Here is a 16,415-nt window from a genome sequence, read left to right as displayed (position 1 = left end):
TGCGTCCAACTGTAGGCTATTCTGAAGATTGGACAAATACATAGCTTACGGAACAATAAGAAACACTTGTGTGTTTTTTTTTCTGTTTCAAACTATTCTGCTACACCATGTCCTAATGAACACTGCCCTGGTCTGTGGTCCTGATAAGGCCTGGGCTATCCGTGAAGAATGACTGGGCTTGGCCCATAGATCTGAGAGGGTGTTTTTACACCACATTTAAAAGGCCACTTTACAGGCCTGTAACTCCAGGGGTTACAGCTCTACTGTACTACTGCCTGGCTAGGCCCGCTGTATAAACTACACTGGATGAATAGAACCAAGTCACACCATATATATATGTGTGTGTGTGTGTGTGTGTGTGTGTGTGTGTGTGTGTGTGTGTGTGTGTGTGTGTGTGTGTGTGTGTGTGTGTGTGTGTGTGTGCATATAAAAAAGCCCCGTTCCCACATAGTGTAGGATTAATTATCTGTGGTACACAGAGGAGAGAGACGTGTTGTGAAGCTCTTTTGATGGTTTTCCCCATGAACTTCATCTCAGTGTTTTATCTGTGGACACTGGAAGGTTGAGTGAGAACCAAGCATGGATGGTTTTAACGTCACCTCTAAGAGGCCAAGATGCAGTCTGAGAAACAACACAGGGGACGAGAACAGAGGAGAACGTTGAGGCTGACACATGGGTAGTGAGACGACGTGGTCGTCTGTGACACCCATTCACGTGCACTGTGAACGAACATTGCCACATCCTAACTTGAGATACATGTACGTGACTCATTTTCACGCAAATCCTACACTTATCAATGCATGATCATGTCTGTGAAAGGTCAAGTTACACGCACAGATTCTGCTCTAAGAGTGCATCTGTGGTGACATCAAGGGGGAGGGCATCCCCCTCTAGCCCATCGAAGGACCACCCTGATGGGGGTTTAGAGGGTGTCGGTCCCCCTGGGGAACCACAGGATATCCGGCCACCTATATACGACCTCCAACTGAATTTTTTTTACATTGTGCATCCCGCACGCACACACACACACACACACACACACACACACACAGACCATTATATAAATGCACACACTCATGCACGCACGCACACACACCACACACAGACCATTATATAAATGCACACACTCATGCAGGCATGCACACACACACACACACACACACATTGACCCCTCCCCCAATTTGATTGCTTTTCCAGCCATGACCCAGTTCACACACACACAGTGATCATTAAAAATGCCAATTAGCACACCACTATGCTAAACACATGACTGACTGTCACTGTGGCAACAACATCACAATTTTGCTGTATACACTGATGTCAATGACAGATTCAAGGTATGGTCAGCTCACTGGTCAATCAAAGGGAGAGGTGGGGAGGAGGGCCAGGTACGGACAGCTTAGCTGTCACACAAAAGTAAGTGAGAGGCGAGGAAAAGAGCCAGGTATGCCAATGTGTCCTTCGACAGGTGTTTGACATCTTTGGAGCAGCTCTCTATATACAGTGAATGAAGGGTGGAAAAAAGGGATCTAGGATCAGTAGTCAACCTCCTGAGGCTGCAGTAAGGGTAGGATTGCCTGCAGGCGCAATGTCTTTGTCTGGCAGGAGTATATGTGGATCAGATCAGTGGTGAGATGTGGACAACCATGAGCAAGGCTATGTCACACACGTTACAGAAACACAGTCACTGAACGTACGCTTGAATGTGCATGAACACACACACACACACACACACACCATGGTTTCCGGCAATAAAAAAAATGCCATTGCAAAATAAAGTTTTTTATTAATTGATGGAAATACCAGTTGATGGAAATACATTTGACCGTCATGCTTATCGGTTTATAGGAACATTTGCATAATTTAAATTAAATTGGCCTGGTTGTATTTTTGTTAGTCGTCATCTTATTTATCCAACACAACTACACGTGCACAGCATACAGACTATTTTGAGTGGGATTTCTCCTGCTGCTCCTCAGCTGATTGCACCTTGAGTAAAACATGTGCTTTAAGAAGACCATTCGTTCACTGAGCAACGATTCTAAATGCAATCGTGTGTTACAAACTGTTTTGGTGAACGACGAAAAAATAGCTACTATTTTTATTTCTCTACTGGTAAATGAAGCACGCCTCTCATTCACCATTCAAGAGCAGGCAGGCAACAGGTTATCAGAGCGTCACCCACCACTTTACAACGTGAGCTGGGGGCAGTATGCATTTTGAAAATATACTTCATTGTTTGAAACCTGTATGTTTTACCTCATTATGAGGTATGTCTCACCTTGGTTCAAATTAGCCTATAGGCAAAATCCGACCATGGAAACTTGGAGGCAATTACTTTATAAAGACTTCATAGGCTGCGGGTGAGTTCAAAGTTTGGGCAAGTTTACAATTTATCTTACCATTTCTACTGTTCTGGGTGCTAATTATGATTTTCATATGTACAACAGTTTACTGTGAGGAACTACAGTTTTTAACATATTATCATTCAAAATGGATGTAAAAAAAAAAAAATAATAAAAAACCTTTCAACATTTCTGAGCAACAGGCCAGGTACGTACTTCTATGCGTGCTCAGGCCCACTCCAACATTACCAGGACAGAGAAACCAGACATATGCTCCATGTTCACATGGAGCACTCCAAACAAAAGACAATGAACAAATGTACAAAACTTCACAGATGGTTACTCTGCAAACGACGTTTCCACTCTGAGAATGAGAACGGTAAATGAATGCAATTAATACGTGCATTCAAATAAATTAAATGTAACCAAAATGACAGGGATTAACGGTACATTTACTACTGGTGACATACGTAAATGGGGAATTGATTAAAACAAAAGAATAATCAGGGCAAATAAGGGCAAACAATTCACACAAGGAAACAATGAATGCGCAAGAATTGGCAGGAGACAGCTGAGCCATTCTGGAGACTCGCCTACAGTGCATTCGGAAAGTATTCAGACCGCTTGACTTTTTCCACATTTTGTTACGTGTCAGCCTTATTCTTAAATTCATTAAACATTTTTTCTTCTTCATCAATCTACACACAATACCCCATAATGACAAAATGAAAACGGGTGTTTAGACATTTTTGCAAATGTATAAACAATAAAAAAACAGATACCTTACTTACATAAGTATTCAGACTCCTTGCTATGAGACTTGAAATTGACCACAGGTGCATCCTGTTTCCATTGATCATCCTTGAGATGTTTCTACAACTTGATTGGAGTCCACCTGTGGTAAATTCAATTGATTGGACATGATTTGGAAAGGCACACGCCTGTCTATATATATATATATAAGTTCCCACAGTTGACAATGCATGTCAGAGCAAAAACCAAGCCATGAGGTCGAAGGAATTGTCCGTAGAGTTCCGAGACAGGATTGTGTCGAGGCACAGATCTGGGGAAGGGTACCAAAACATTTCTGCAGCATTGAAGATCCCCAACAACACAGTGGCCTCCATTCTTAAATGGAAAAAGTTTGGAACAACCAAGACTCTTCCTAGAGCAGGCCGCCCAGTCAAACTGAGTAATCGGGGGAGAAGGGCCTTGGTCAGGGTGGTGACCAAGAACCCGATGGTCAGGCTGACAGAGCTCCAGAGTTCCTCTGTGGAGATTGGAGAACCTTCCAGAAAGCCAACTATCAGGCCTTTATGGTAAAGTGCCCAGACAAAGCCACTCCTCAGTAAAAGGCACATGACAGCCCTCTTGGTGTTTGCCAAAAGACACCTAAAGACTCTCAGACCATGAGAAATACGATTCTCTGGTCTGATGAAACCAAGATTGAACTCTTTGGCCTGAATGCCAAGCATCACGTCTGGAGGAAACCTGGCACCATCCCTACAGTGAAGCATGGTGGTGGCAGCATCATGCTGTGGGGATATTATTGGGCAGCAGGGACTGTGAGACTAGTCAGAATCGAGGGGAGCGGCCCAAAGTACATAGAGATCCTTGATGAAAACCTGCTCCAGAGCACTCAGGACCTCCAGACTGGGGCAAAGGTTCACCTTCCAACAAGACAACGACCCAAAGCACACAGCCAAGACAACGCAGGAGTGGCTTCGGGACAAGTCTCTGAATGTCCTTGAGTGGCCCAGCTAGAGCCCGAACTTGAACCCAATCGAACATCTCTGGAGAGAACTGAAAATAGCTGTGCAACAACGCTCCCCATACAACCTGACAGAGGATGAGAGGATCTGCAGTGAAGAATGGGAGAAACTCCTCAATTACAGGTATGCCAAGCTTGTAGCATCATACCTAATAAGACCTGATCTGTAATGCCAAAGGTGCTTCAACAAAGTACTGAGTAAAGGGTCTGAAAACATAAGTAAATGTAATATTTCCGATTTTATTTGTAATAAATTTGCAAAAATGTCTAAAACCTATTATTGATTTGGTATTATGGGGTATTGTGTGTTTATTTTAGAATAAGGCTGTAACATAACAAAATGTGGAAAAAGTCAAGGGGTCTGAATACTTTTTGAATGCATTGCATACCTTTGCCAAACACCCCTTCCCCTTCTTCATTTCTCAACATTTTAAATTATACTCAAGACACATTATCTTCAGACATATTTTAGATGCTTTTCACTGACGGCTTGTGATTTGAAACAATCCACAGAAATGTTTCAAATAAGCAAATGTTCCTTGAGTCCTCTGTGGCAAAGACATGCTTTCTGGGGACTTACTTTGAATGATATTATTTATTTCTGTATAAACAGGAGTAATTATACAAATATATCCAAATGTATTTCCATCTCTGTCACATATGGAACCGTTATCAGGTGCTCTGTTTAGAATGCCGCTTTCCCAGGTGCTCTGTTTAGAATGCCGCTTTCCCAGGTGCTCTGTTTAGAATGCCGCTTTCCCAGGTGCTCTGTTTAGAATGCCGCTTTCCCAGGTGCTCTGTTTAGAATGGCGCTTTCCCAGGTGCTCGGTTTAGAATGCCGCTTTCCCAGGTGCTCTGTTTAGAATGGCGCTTTCCCAGGTGCTCGGTTTAGAATGGCGCTTTCCCAGGTGCTCTGTTTAGAACGGCGCTTTCCCAGGTGCTCTGTTTAGAATGGCGCTTTCCCAGGTGCTCGGTTTAGAATGGCGCTTTCCCAGGTGCTCGGTTTAGAATGGCGCTTTCCCAGGTGCTCGGTTTAGAATGGCGCTTTCCCAGGTGCTCGGTTTAGAATGGCGCTTTCCCAGGTGCTCTGTTTAGAATGCCGCTTTCCCAGGTGCTCGGTTTAGAATGGCGCTTTCCCAGGTGCTCTGTTTAGAACGGCGCTTTCCCAGGTGCTCTGTTTAGAATGGCGCTTTCCCAGGTGCTCGGTTTAGAATGGCGCTTTCCCAGGTGCTCGGTTTAGAATGGCGCTTTCCCAGGTGCTCGGTTTAGAATGGCGCTTTCCCAGGTGCTCGGTTTAGAATGGCGCTTTCCCAGGTGCTCTGTTTAGAATGCCGCTTTCCCAGGTGCTCGGTTTAGAATGGCGCTTTCCCAGGCGCTCGGTTTAGAATGTATTTTTTCCGCAAATTGCCTCTTTGCAAATGTGTGAAAATTAAGCTTCTTCAATACCTGAGTTGCCTGTTCTGTTCAGGTGTATTACCATAATCTAAATGTGATATTTTTTATCATTCTGAGCACCGAAGGTGGACGCCCTAATGGGTTATGCACCCAATACATATGGGTCCACTACATTTCTCAAATGGACGGTAAATTTAAAATCTTCCCGTCATGTTGTCCGGCTCCACATTTTCCTAGCGGAAACCCGGACACACACACACACACACACACACACACACACACACACACACACACACACACACACACACACACACACACACACACACTTCACCTGGGGCAGACACGGCAAGAGCAACTGTTTGTTGTCGTTGTCCTGCCGTGATTAAGTGGCATGTGTGTGTATGAAAGTGTGTGTAAATGCCCTCGTTCTTGCACGTGTACAAAAGTGTGTGTGAGAGAGAGTTAGGCCCTTTGGTGAGGCCCTCTCAACTATCAGTGTGGCCTGCTGGGTAATTGTTGCCATATTGGAGGGGTTGGTTGGGGTTCTGGGTTAGATATTGTACCTGGAAAGACTCTGTGCATCTGTGGAAGCCATCACTCTTATTTAATGAGTGGTGAAAAACAGAAGAGGGCAGAAACTAAAAACCTCCCACATGACATTCTTTCAAAAGCATGAAAGTGAAACAATAGTGATGATTCAAGGTTAGGGTTGACTGTACTGAATGTATTGTGCAGAGAGAGGAAAAAGTATGTGAGGACTGTAGTTTTTTCACAATATGTTTCAATTAAAATTATGCAACACTAAGCAGTGACAGTGACAGGAATAAAGTAAGCTGGTGAGTGTGTGGGTGTGTGTCTGTGTCTGCAGCCATGGCCAGTACTGCAGAGGGGTATACTACAAAGCCAGATGCCTTTTGATAAGCAACCAGAAATAACTATAGATTTCCTGGAATATTGAAAAAGCTAAACTTAAATTGTGGAATCAAATCGGACCCTGCCTATTTCAAGCTTACCCTTACATTTTTTATAATTGTACATACACATACCCAACCAGTCAAAAGTTTGGACACCTACTCATTCAAGTGTTTTTCTTTATTTGTACTATTTCTACATTGTAGAATAATAGTGAAGACATCAAAACTATGAAATAACACATATGGAATCATGTGTGTTAATCAAAATATATTTAATATTTAAGATTCTTCAAAGTAGCCACACTGACTTGATTACAGCTTTGCATACGCTTGGCATTCTCTCAACCAACTTCACCTGGAATGCTTTTCCGACAGTCTCGAAGGAGTTCCCACATATGCTGAGCACTTGTTGGCTGCTTTTCCTTCAAGCTGTGGTCCAACTCATCCCAATTGGGTTGAGGTCGGGTGATTGTGGAGGACTTTAATTGTGGTGGACATTATATCCATAATGTCCACAGAAACATGTCAAACGTTTTTTATAATCCATCCTCAGGGTGTTTTTCAAATATCTATTCGATAATATATCAACCGGGACAGTTGGCTTTTCACTAGGACCAGGAGTAACAATGGCTGCCTTTCTCTTCTGCGCACAAGTCACTCTGAGAGCCCCCACCTATCCACTTACGCAATGTGGTCGTTCACGCTCATTCTTCAAAATAAAAGACTGAAACTATGTCTAAAGGCTGTTGAGACCTTAGGGAAGCCATAGAAAAAGAAGTCTGGTTGATGGGCAATAGGGATGCATAGGAACAGAGAGGTTTCAAGAACAGGGGCACTTCCTGATTGGATTTTCCTCAGGTTTTAGCCTGCAATATCAGTTCTGTTTAACTCACAGACAACATTTTTACAGTTTTGAAAACTTCAGAATGTTTTCTATCCTAATCTGACAATTATATGCATATTCTAGTTTCGGTGGCTGAGAAATAGTAAGTTTCAAATGGGTACGTGTTTTTAGCCAAAAATTAATATCGCCCCCTAGTCTTTTAAGGAGGAAAGAAATTACACAAATTCACTTTTAACAAGGCACAGCTGTTAATTGAAATGCATTCCAGGTGACTACCCCATGAAGCTGGTTGAGAAAATGCCAAGAGTGTGCAAAGCTGTCATTAAGGCAAAGGGTGGCTACTTTGAAAAATCTCACATATATTTTGATTTGTTGAACACTTTTTTGGTAACTAAATTATTTCAGTGTTGATGTCTTCACTATTATTCTACAATGTAGAAAATAGTAATAAAAAAAAGGAAAGACCCTGGAATGATTAGGCTCCAGGACATCTACGGCACCCTGTGTCACAGGAAGGCCAAGAAAATCATGAAGAACCTCAGCCACCGGAGCCACAGCCTGTTCACCCCACTAACATTTAGAACATGGAGACAGTACAGTTGCATCAAAGCTGGGACCGAGAGACCGAGAAAGAGTTTCTATGTCCAGGCCATTAAACAGTCACCACTATCCAGCCTCCGCCCAGTACCCTGCCGTGAACCTTAGTCACTGTTCGAGCTGGCTACCACCAGGTACACTACACTGCACCAAAGAGAATGCTGCCCTATGTAGAGCCATTGAACACTGGTTACTTTAATAACGTTTACATACCGTTTCACCCACTTTATATATGTATATACTGTAATCTAGACTAGTTATGGCTCATCCTATACAACTGCTGCTGTAAACACCGTCTCTATTCATATACTGTCCATACTGTCTATACACGCCGTCATATTTATATACATTAGGGGTGTGACGTTTAAACAAAATTGGGATCGTTGACGTCTAGAAAAAAATAGCTAACTGAAAAACAGTGCAGTTATCACAAAACTACCACTGACAGGCCCCGACCATCATCCTCATGAAGCGTAAAATAAACATTTCACAAATACCTAACGCAACAATGCTGAACGTTAGTAGGAGATCTGCATCTTTCAAATGATTTGCCACGGATATGAAGCGCTCCGCACGTCATCCTCGTTAACAGTATAAAAAATTATATATATATATATATAAAAATGGCAGCGAGTGAGACAGGGTAGACAGCAGTGAAGTCCTGTATGGCAATACTTAGAGAAGTTAAATGAGAAGGTGGTGAAACACAAACTCTCCGAGGTGGAATTGAGCTACAGCGGCAGTACAGGTACAATGTTGAAAGGGAGGCACCGTGAGACCCAACCCGTTCCTGGCAGCAGTGCGATAAGGACACGAGTGAGCAAAATCACAGCGCTGATTACAGAAATGATCGCAGTTGATTTGCAGCCATTGTCAATGGTAGAAGATGTCGGCTTCAATGTTGCCCTATTGGCATGTCTAGAAACAAACTACAAGATGCCATGTCGAAAAACCGATGGAGAAATTGTGCAATGATTACTCTGCAAGTAGGCCTACAAAGCTCCAGCTCTCGAAAAACAAGAACCTAATATTTATATATTTCTAAATTCCATTCTTTTACTTTTTCAGATTTGTGTATTGTTCGATATTACTGCACTGTTGGAGCTAGGAACACATGCATTTCATTACACCCGCAATAACTTCTGCTAATTATGTGTATGTGACCGATGAACAGATTGATTTGAACAGATTGTTGGACGTCAATGAACACACTGTCGTACATCACTGCAACGACCCATCACGTTCATGAGAAGTGGGACGTGAAGTCCCGGGAACTACTGACAATTAAGAACATGGAGGAGGCACAGAGCAGAGAAACTAAAACGGCATTAACAACCATCGTTGCTGAGTGGGTGGGGGACAGTAGTAAGGTGAGTGTACACACACACACACTAATATATATACATATAGTTGAAGTCGGAAGTTTACATACACCTTAGCCAAATACATTTAAACTCAGTTTTTCACAATTCCTGACATTTATTCCTAGTAAAAAGTCCCTGTCTTAGGTCAGTTAGGATCACCATTTTATTTTAAGAACGTGAAATGTCAGAATAATAGTAGAGACAATGATTTATTTCAGCTTTTATTTCTTTCATCACATTCCCAGTGGGTCAGAAGTTTACATACACTCAATTAGTATTTGGTAGCATTGCCTTTAAATTATTTAATTTGGGTCAAACGTTTTGGGTAGCCTTCCACAAGCTTCCCACAATAAGTTGGGTGAATTTTGACCCATTCCTCCTGACAGAGCTGGTGTAACTGAGTCAGATTTGTAGGCCTCCTTGATCGCACACACTTTTTCAGTTCTGCCCACAAATTTTCTATAGGATTGAGGTCAGGGCTTTGTGGTGGCCACTCCAATACCTTGACTTTGTTGTCCTTAAGCCATTTTGCCACAACTTTGAAAGTATGCTTGGGTTCATTGTCCATTTGGAAGACCCATTTGCGACCAAGCTTTAAATTCCTGACTGATGTCTTGAGATGCTGCTTCAATATTCCCACATAATTTTCCTTTCTCATGATGCCATCTACTTTGTGAAGTGCACCAGTCCCTCCTGCAGCAAAGCACCCCCACAACATGATGCTGCCAACCCCGTGCTTCATGGTTGGGATGGTGTTCTTCGGCTTGCAAGCCTCCCCCTTTTCCTCCAAACATAACGGTGGTCATTATGGTCAAACAGTCCAATTTTTGTTTCATCAGACCAGAGGACAATTCTCCAAAAAGTATGATCTTCATCCCCATGTACAGTTGCAAACCGTAGTCTGGCTTTTTTATGGCGGTTTTGAAGCAGTGGCTTCTTCCTTGCTGAGAAGCCTTTCAGGTTACGTCGATATAGGACTCGTTTTACTGTGGATATAGATACTTTTGTACCTGTTTCCTCCAGCATCTTCACAAAGTCCTTTGCTGTTGTTCTGGGATTGATTTGCACTTTTCGTACCAAAGTACGTTCATCTCTAGGAGACAGAACACGTCTCCTTCCTGAGCAGTATGACGGCTGCGTGGTCCCATGGTGTTTATACTTGCGTACAATTGTTTGTAGATGAACGTGGTACCTTCAGGCGTTTGGAAATTGCTCCCAAGGATGAACCAGACTTGTGGAGGTCTACAATTTTTTTTCTGAGGTCTTGGTTGATTTCAATTGATTTTCCCACGATGTCAAAGTGGCAGAGTTTAAAGGTAGGCCTTGAAATACATCCACAGGTGCAATTGACTCAAATTATGTCAATTAGACTATCAGAAGCTTCTAAAGCCAATGACATCATTTTCTGGAATTTTCCAAGCTGGTTGAAGGCACAGTCAACTTAGTCTATGTAAACTTCTGACCCACTGGAATTTAAGTGAAATAATCTGTCTGTACAACTGTTGGAAAAATGACTCGTGTCATGCACAAAAGTAGATGTCCTAACCGACTTGACAAAACTATAGTTTGTTAACAAGAAATTTGTGGAGGAAATTTGTGGAGTGGTTTAAAAATGAGTTTTAATGACTCCAACCTAAGTGTATGTAAACTTCCGACTTCAATATATATATAACACATATCTGACTCAGTTACACCAGCTCTGTCAGGAGGAATTGGCCAAATTCACCCAATTTATTGAGGGAAGGTGGTGGAAGGCTACACGAAACGTTTGACACACACACACACACACACACACACACACACACACACACACACACACACACACACACACACACACACACACACACACACACACACACACACACACACACACACACACACACACACACACACACACACACACACACACACACACACACACACACAAAAATATTCCGGTCCCTGACATAGCTCATTCTGATATTTATTAATTTCCTTAATACTATTGATATTTTCTGGATTGTGTGTGTATTTTCAAATGTATTATTGCTTGGTATTACTGCACTGTTAGAGCTAGAAACACAAGCATTTCGCTGCACCTGCGATAACCTGCAAATCGGTGTACACGACCAATACACTTGATTTGATGGCACTGTAGTTAAAACCTGATAAATAGCCTACTATATAGTCAGTGTTTACCCAAGCTTGGGTATAGCAAGTACAGTTATGTTTCCACCAATAGAGAACACTGATTACCTCACACACAGGAGGTAAATCAGAACCCCCCTCTCTCTGTATCTGTCCAGAAACTAAGTTTGTCTGTTGAGAGCATTCTGTCATGCTCGTCTTAAACAAGCTTCTGCCGCCCCCTTGTGGTGAAGCATGGTATGGGCCAACAGAAAACACAGGGCAAAAACATCCTCTAACACCTTCTACAGCTCAGTGCAATGTCTTCAAAATAGCATTTCATTGCATCAGTTTGTGTGGGGGGAAATAGCAGCTTTCCACTCTATCGACTGCGTTTCTACGTGTCGGACTCACCTAGCGTCGTCCCGTCCTCCCCCATAATGCACTTCATAGAAGCGATGATCTGCTCCACGACAGGAGGTGACATGGACGCGGCGTACACCGCACTGTGAGAGTGGGAACGCAGGTACTCCATCAACTCCTAGAATAGAACAGAATGTTATTGTCGATTCTGAGGTTAGTATTTTTGCAACACAAAGTATACATTTCTGATTTCACACTTGGCATAAAAGTAGATATCTACATTGTGCACTGTTGCTCTTCACCCTCCTCTCTCTAATGTTGCTGTATTGTTAATATGTAATATTTTTTATATTGATATGGTACATTTACAGTATCTGAAACATTTATTTGTAACGTGGTTGAAACGTTTTAGTAACAGTAAAGGACGTTGTGCGATTCAAAACTTGCGTGACTCAAGCTATACTTTTCCTTGTGCGCGGGCTATAAAATGAGTGGCACAAAATGGAACATACCTTTTCGGGGAAAGTATCGAATGAGACAATTTCATGTGAACAACTTCAAGTGCGTGTACAACATCAAAAGACCTGCATCACTTTCCTGAGAGCGTTGCCGTTTTGAAAAGGACGTATATTTGGGTGTTTTTGGAGCCGTTGTTCATGTTTTATCTGTGCCCCTGCAACTGCTGAATGAGCATGAGGAAGTCTATCGCTGGTGGGGTACGCTTTTCAAATCCAGGCGAAATCGCAAACAAAAGTGTCTGGACACTTCTATACCATGCCATTTCCATCCAAAATACAGATTTGGTTCCAAAAAAAGTGAACTTTTCCATTAAATCAATGTTAAATCCTCCTCACCTTCTTGCCTCCGATGTAGCCCCCAGCGGCGCCGAAGCTCTTGGTGAACGTCCCCATCATGACGTCCACGTCTCGGGGGTCCAGACCAAAGTAGTCGACTACACCTCGGCCCTCTGGCCCCAAAGCCCCAATACTGTGGGCCTCATCCAGGTACAGATAGGCCCTGTAGCGCTTCTTCAGAGCTATGACTTCAGGTAGACGTACTATACTGCCTTCCATACTGGGGACAGATGGAGAGGGGTAGGATGGTGGGTGAGGGTGACAAGAGGGACAAAAGATGGAGGAGGAAGTATCCTATCTTCACTTCAGGGGACATTTTCAGCCATCACATCACATAGTGTACATTTGACTAATGATAGCGAGAGCACCAGTGTTGGGAGTTCCAGTAGATTCCTTCTTTACAGTGTAAAGTTTAAACAGCATGTGGCCTGGGGTGGTCTAGCAGTCTAAGCTGCTGCCTCTGAAGTACATGTACAATGTTCCGCTGCCAGCAGGCCTTCTTGAACATGTGAACTTTCATGTGCCTTAATAACAAACTCATGCGTGATCTGTAAAGATGAATACAACATTTTAAATGACGTGCCTAGTTCAGCCTAGGAGACAGCACTGAGCTAGGGAGAAAGACAGGATCCTTCCTGGACTGCCATGATTGGCTGAGATAATGGTGGGGCTGTACATGCCGAGAGGTGAGTCCTGATTGGTCTGTCATGTCACAGGCTTCCATCTATCACAGAATGGGGGCTTCACTGGTCAGTATAAAGATCATCTTTGCTACTGCAGATTTTTGGAAAGATAGCAGCAAAAATGTTGCCACAGCTCTTGACAACATTGCTGCCCTGAATTGTTCAGTTGCTATCGGAAAGTTTAAGTAGAGGCTACTTTTTGGAGGACAATGCCATGCTGACTCGCATGAATACTTTTTGCCTTGCAAAAGTATTCATCCCCCTTGGCGATTTTCCTATTTTGTTGCATTACAACCTGTAATTTAAATTGATTTCTATTTGGATTCCATGTAATGGTCATACACAAAATAGTCCAAATTGGTGAAGTGAAAAGAAATAACTTGTTTACAAAAAGTAAAATTCTAAATGGAAAAGTGGTGCGTGCATATGTATCCACCACCCCCTTTGCTATGAAGCCCCTAAATAAGATCTGGTACAACCAATTACCTTCAGAAGTCACATAATTAGTTAAATAAAGTCCACCTGTGTGCAAGCTAAGTGTCACATGATCTGTCACATGATCTCAGTATATATATATATATATATATATTATATATATATGTATATGTATATGTATATGTATATATATATATATATATTGATATATATACACACACATATATATATACACATATATATACACACACACACCTGTTCTGAAAGGCCCCAGAGTTTGCAACACCACTAAGCAAGGGGCACCACCAAGCAAGCGGCACCATGAAGACCAAGGAGCTTTCCAAACAGGTCAGGGACAAAGTTGTGGAGAGTACAGATCGGGGCTGGGTTATAAAAAAATATATGAAACTTTAAACATCCCACGGAGCACCATTAAATGTATTATTTTTAAAGATGGAAAGAATATGGCACCACAACAAACCTGCCAAGAGAGGGCCACCCACCAAAACTCTCAGACCAGGCAAGGAGGGTATTAATCAGAGGCAACAAAGATATCAAAGATAACCCTGAAGGAGCTGCAAAGCTCCACAGCGGAGATGGGAGTGTCTGTCCATAGGACCACTTTAAGCTGTACACGCCACAGAGCTGGGCTTTACGGAAGAGTGGCCAGAAAAAATACATTGCTTAGAAAAATAATAAGAAAACACATTTGGTGTTTGCCAAAAGGCACTCCCCAAACATATGGAAGAAGGTACTCTGGTCAGATGAGACTAAAATTTAGTTTTTGTCTATCAACGAAAACGCTATGTCTGGCGCAAACCCAATACCTCTCATCACCCAGAGAATAGCATTCCCACAGGGAAACATGGTGGTGGCAGCATCATGCTATGTGGATGTTTTTCCATCTGCAGGGACTGGGAAACTGGTCAGAATTGAAGGAATGATGGATGGCGCTAAATACAGGGAAATTCTTGAGGGAAACCTGTTTCAGTCTTCCAGAGATTTGAGACTGGGACGGAGGTTCACCTTCCAGCAGGATAATAACCCTAAGCATGCTGCTAAAGCAACACTCGAGTGGTTTAAGGGGAAACATTTAAATGTCTTGGAATGCCCTAGTCAAAGCCCAGACCTCAATCCAATTGAGAATCTCTGGTATGACTTAAAGATTGCTGTACACCAGTGGAACCCATCCAACTTGAAGGAGCTAGAGCAGTTTTGCCTTGAAGAATGGGCAAAAATCCCAGTGGCTAGATGTGCCAAGCTTATAGAGACATACCCCAAGAGACTTGCAGCTCTAATTGTTGCAAAAGGTCGCTCGACAAAGTATTGACTTTGGGGGGTGTGGGGGTGGTGAATTGTTACGCACGCTCAAGTTAGTTTTTTTTGCCTTATTTCTTGTTTATTTCACAAAAAAATATATTTTGCATCTTCAAAGTGGTAGGCATGTTGTGTAAATCAAATGGTAAAACCCCCCCCGAAAATAAATTTAATTCCAGGTTTTAAGGCAATAAAATAGGAAAAATGCCAAGGGGAGTGAATACTTTCGAAAGCCACTGTACATCAGAATTTTTAAAGGAGACGGGTGGGGCTAAAGCTTAAGAGGGTGTTGAAAGATGCTGAATAGTCGTAAACAAATAACAGCTCTTTGGCAAGTGTGAAAATCTCAGCAAAATCTTTCAAGTTTATCAACTTTCAAAGCAGTATAACTTTCCATGTTTATCCAACTACAGTGTATGATAAACCATTTTGAAGCTCTGAGTCTGTACTTTTATAAAATGTAAAACAGATTGACTTAAACTCACATAGAGCTGTACCGTCAGAAATAAAGTTGAAATAGCATGTAAAAGACTACCTGTATATTCCCTCCACCAGTATGAGAATCTTCTTCCATGGCCTGTGTGTTCTGGGCTGGCCGTGGACTATGGCATCTCTCAACATCTTCTCCAGACTTTGCATGTCTGACAAGACACACCAGGAACACACAGTTACAGTTTCCATAGCAGAAAAATCACCATTAACATCTGAGCCCTAGCCTTTTGAGGGGCCTAAGCGAGATTTGTCTGGTTGCTGGCTGAACCAGTCTCAAATCAATCCATATGAAATGAAAAGCGGGGATGCTGACAACGCCAGTTGTTCCCATTTTCTGCAATTCTACCCATTTTGCCATGGGATGGAGAGAAATCTTTGCAGTTCTCAAGTAAATTTCCTGCAATTCTACCCATTTTGCCAATACCTAATCCATGTTAATGATATCTGAGTGAGTGACAAACTAAACCAAAATGGGGGCCTCCTGGAGGTCAGGAACACGAGGCACCTGCCCTGCGTATCCGGTCGGTATTCAGCCATGATTACCGCAAGTTTATATAGCAGGCTAGACTAATTTACCAATCTAAAAATGATTAGCTGACATACTAATTGAGTGACTGTCAGTGACTGACATAACAAGTGAAAAACTGCTGACGCACAACCACATTTCTAAATTGCACCTGGTGTATTCTACCTCTCAAAAGTAAGTTGAGACCAGACTGAAATTGCCCGCAGGACACCAGTCGACAATCCCTGATCTAGAGTCTTCAGATCTCATTAAAATATCTGTTTTCCATTCAGATGGTCTCCCTGCCCTGGACCAACAAAAGGGAGATTATCAGGAAGGGTCATTGCCATAGAGATGACCTTTCCAGCTCGTGGGAACATACATTCCTAACCTGCTATAGGATTCTGAGCACACACACACACGTCACTGC

The 16,415-nt window shown here is 42.5% G+C and overlaps 1 protein-coding gene across 2 annotated transcripts in view; it reads right to left on the bottom strand.

Annotated features, from left to right (window-relative positions):
• sptlc2a (serine palmitoyltransferase, long chain base subunit 2a) overlaps positions 1 to 16,415 on the bottom strand; it is a 50,564-nt gene that overhangs the window by 11,790 nt on the left and 22,359 nt on the right. For both annotated transcript variants that reach the window (XM_055863863.1, XM_055863862.1), the window contains exons 7-9: positions 15,524 to 15,629; positions 12,554 to 12,773; positions 11,751 to 11,877 (exon numbers count right to left, since the gene is read on the bottom strand). In XM_055863863.1, coding sequence (XP_055719838.1) covers positions 11,751 to 11,877; positions 12,554 to 12,773; positions 15,524 to 15,629 — 453 coding nt within the window. The remainder of the gene's footprint in view (positions 1 to 11,750; positions 11,878 to 12,553; positions 12,774 to 15,523; positions 15,630 to 16,415) is intronic.

This window comes from Salvelinus fontinalis, chromosome 15 (genome assembly GCF_029448725.1).
Source record: "Salvelinus fontinalis isolate EN_2023a chromosome 15, ASM2944872v1, whole genome shotgun sequence".
NCBI lineage: Eukaryota > Metazoa > Chordata > Actinopteri > Salmoniformes > Salmonidae > Salvelinus > Salvelinus fontinalis.
Note: the sequence above shows the minus strand (reverse complement) of the source record. Positions and strands in the feature narration are given on the sequence as shown.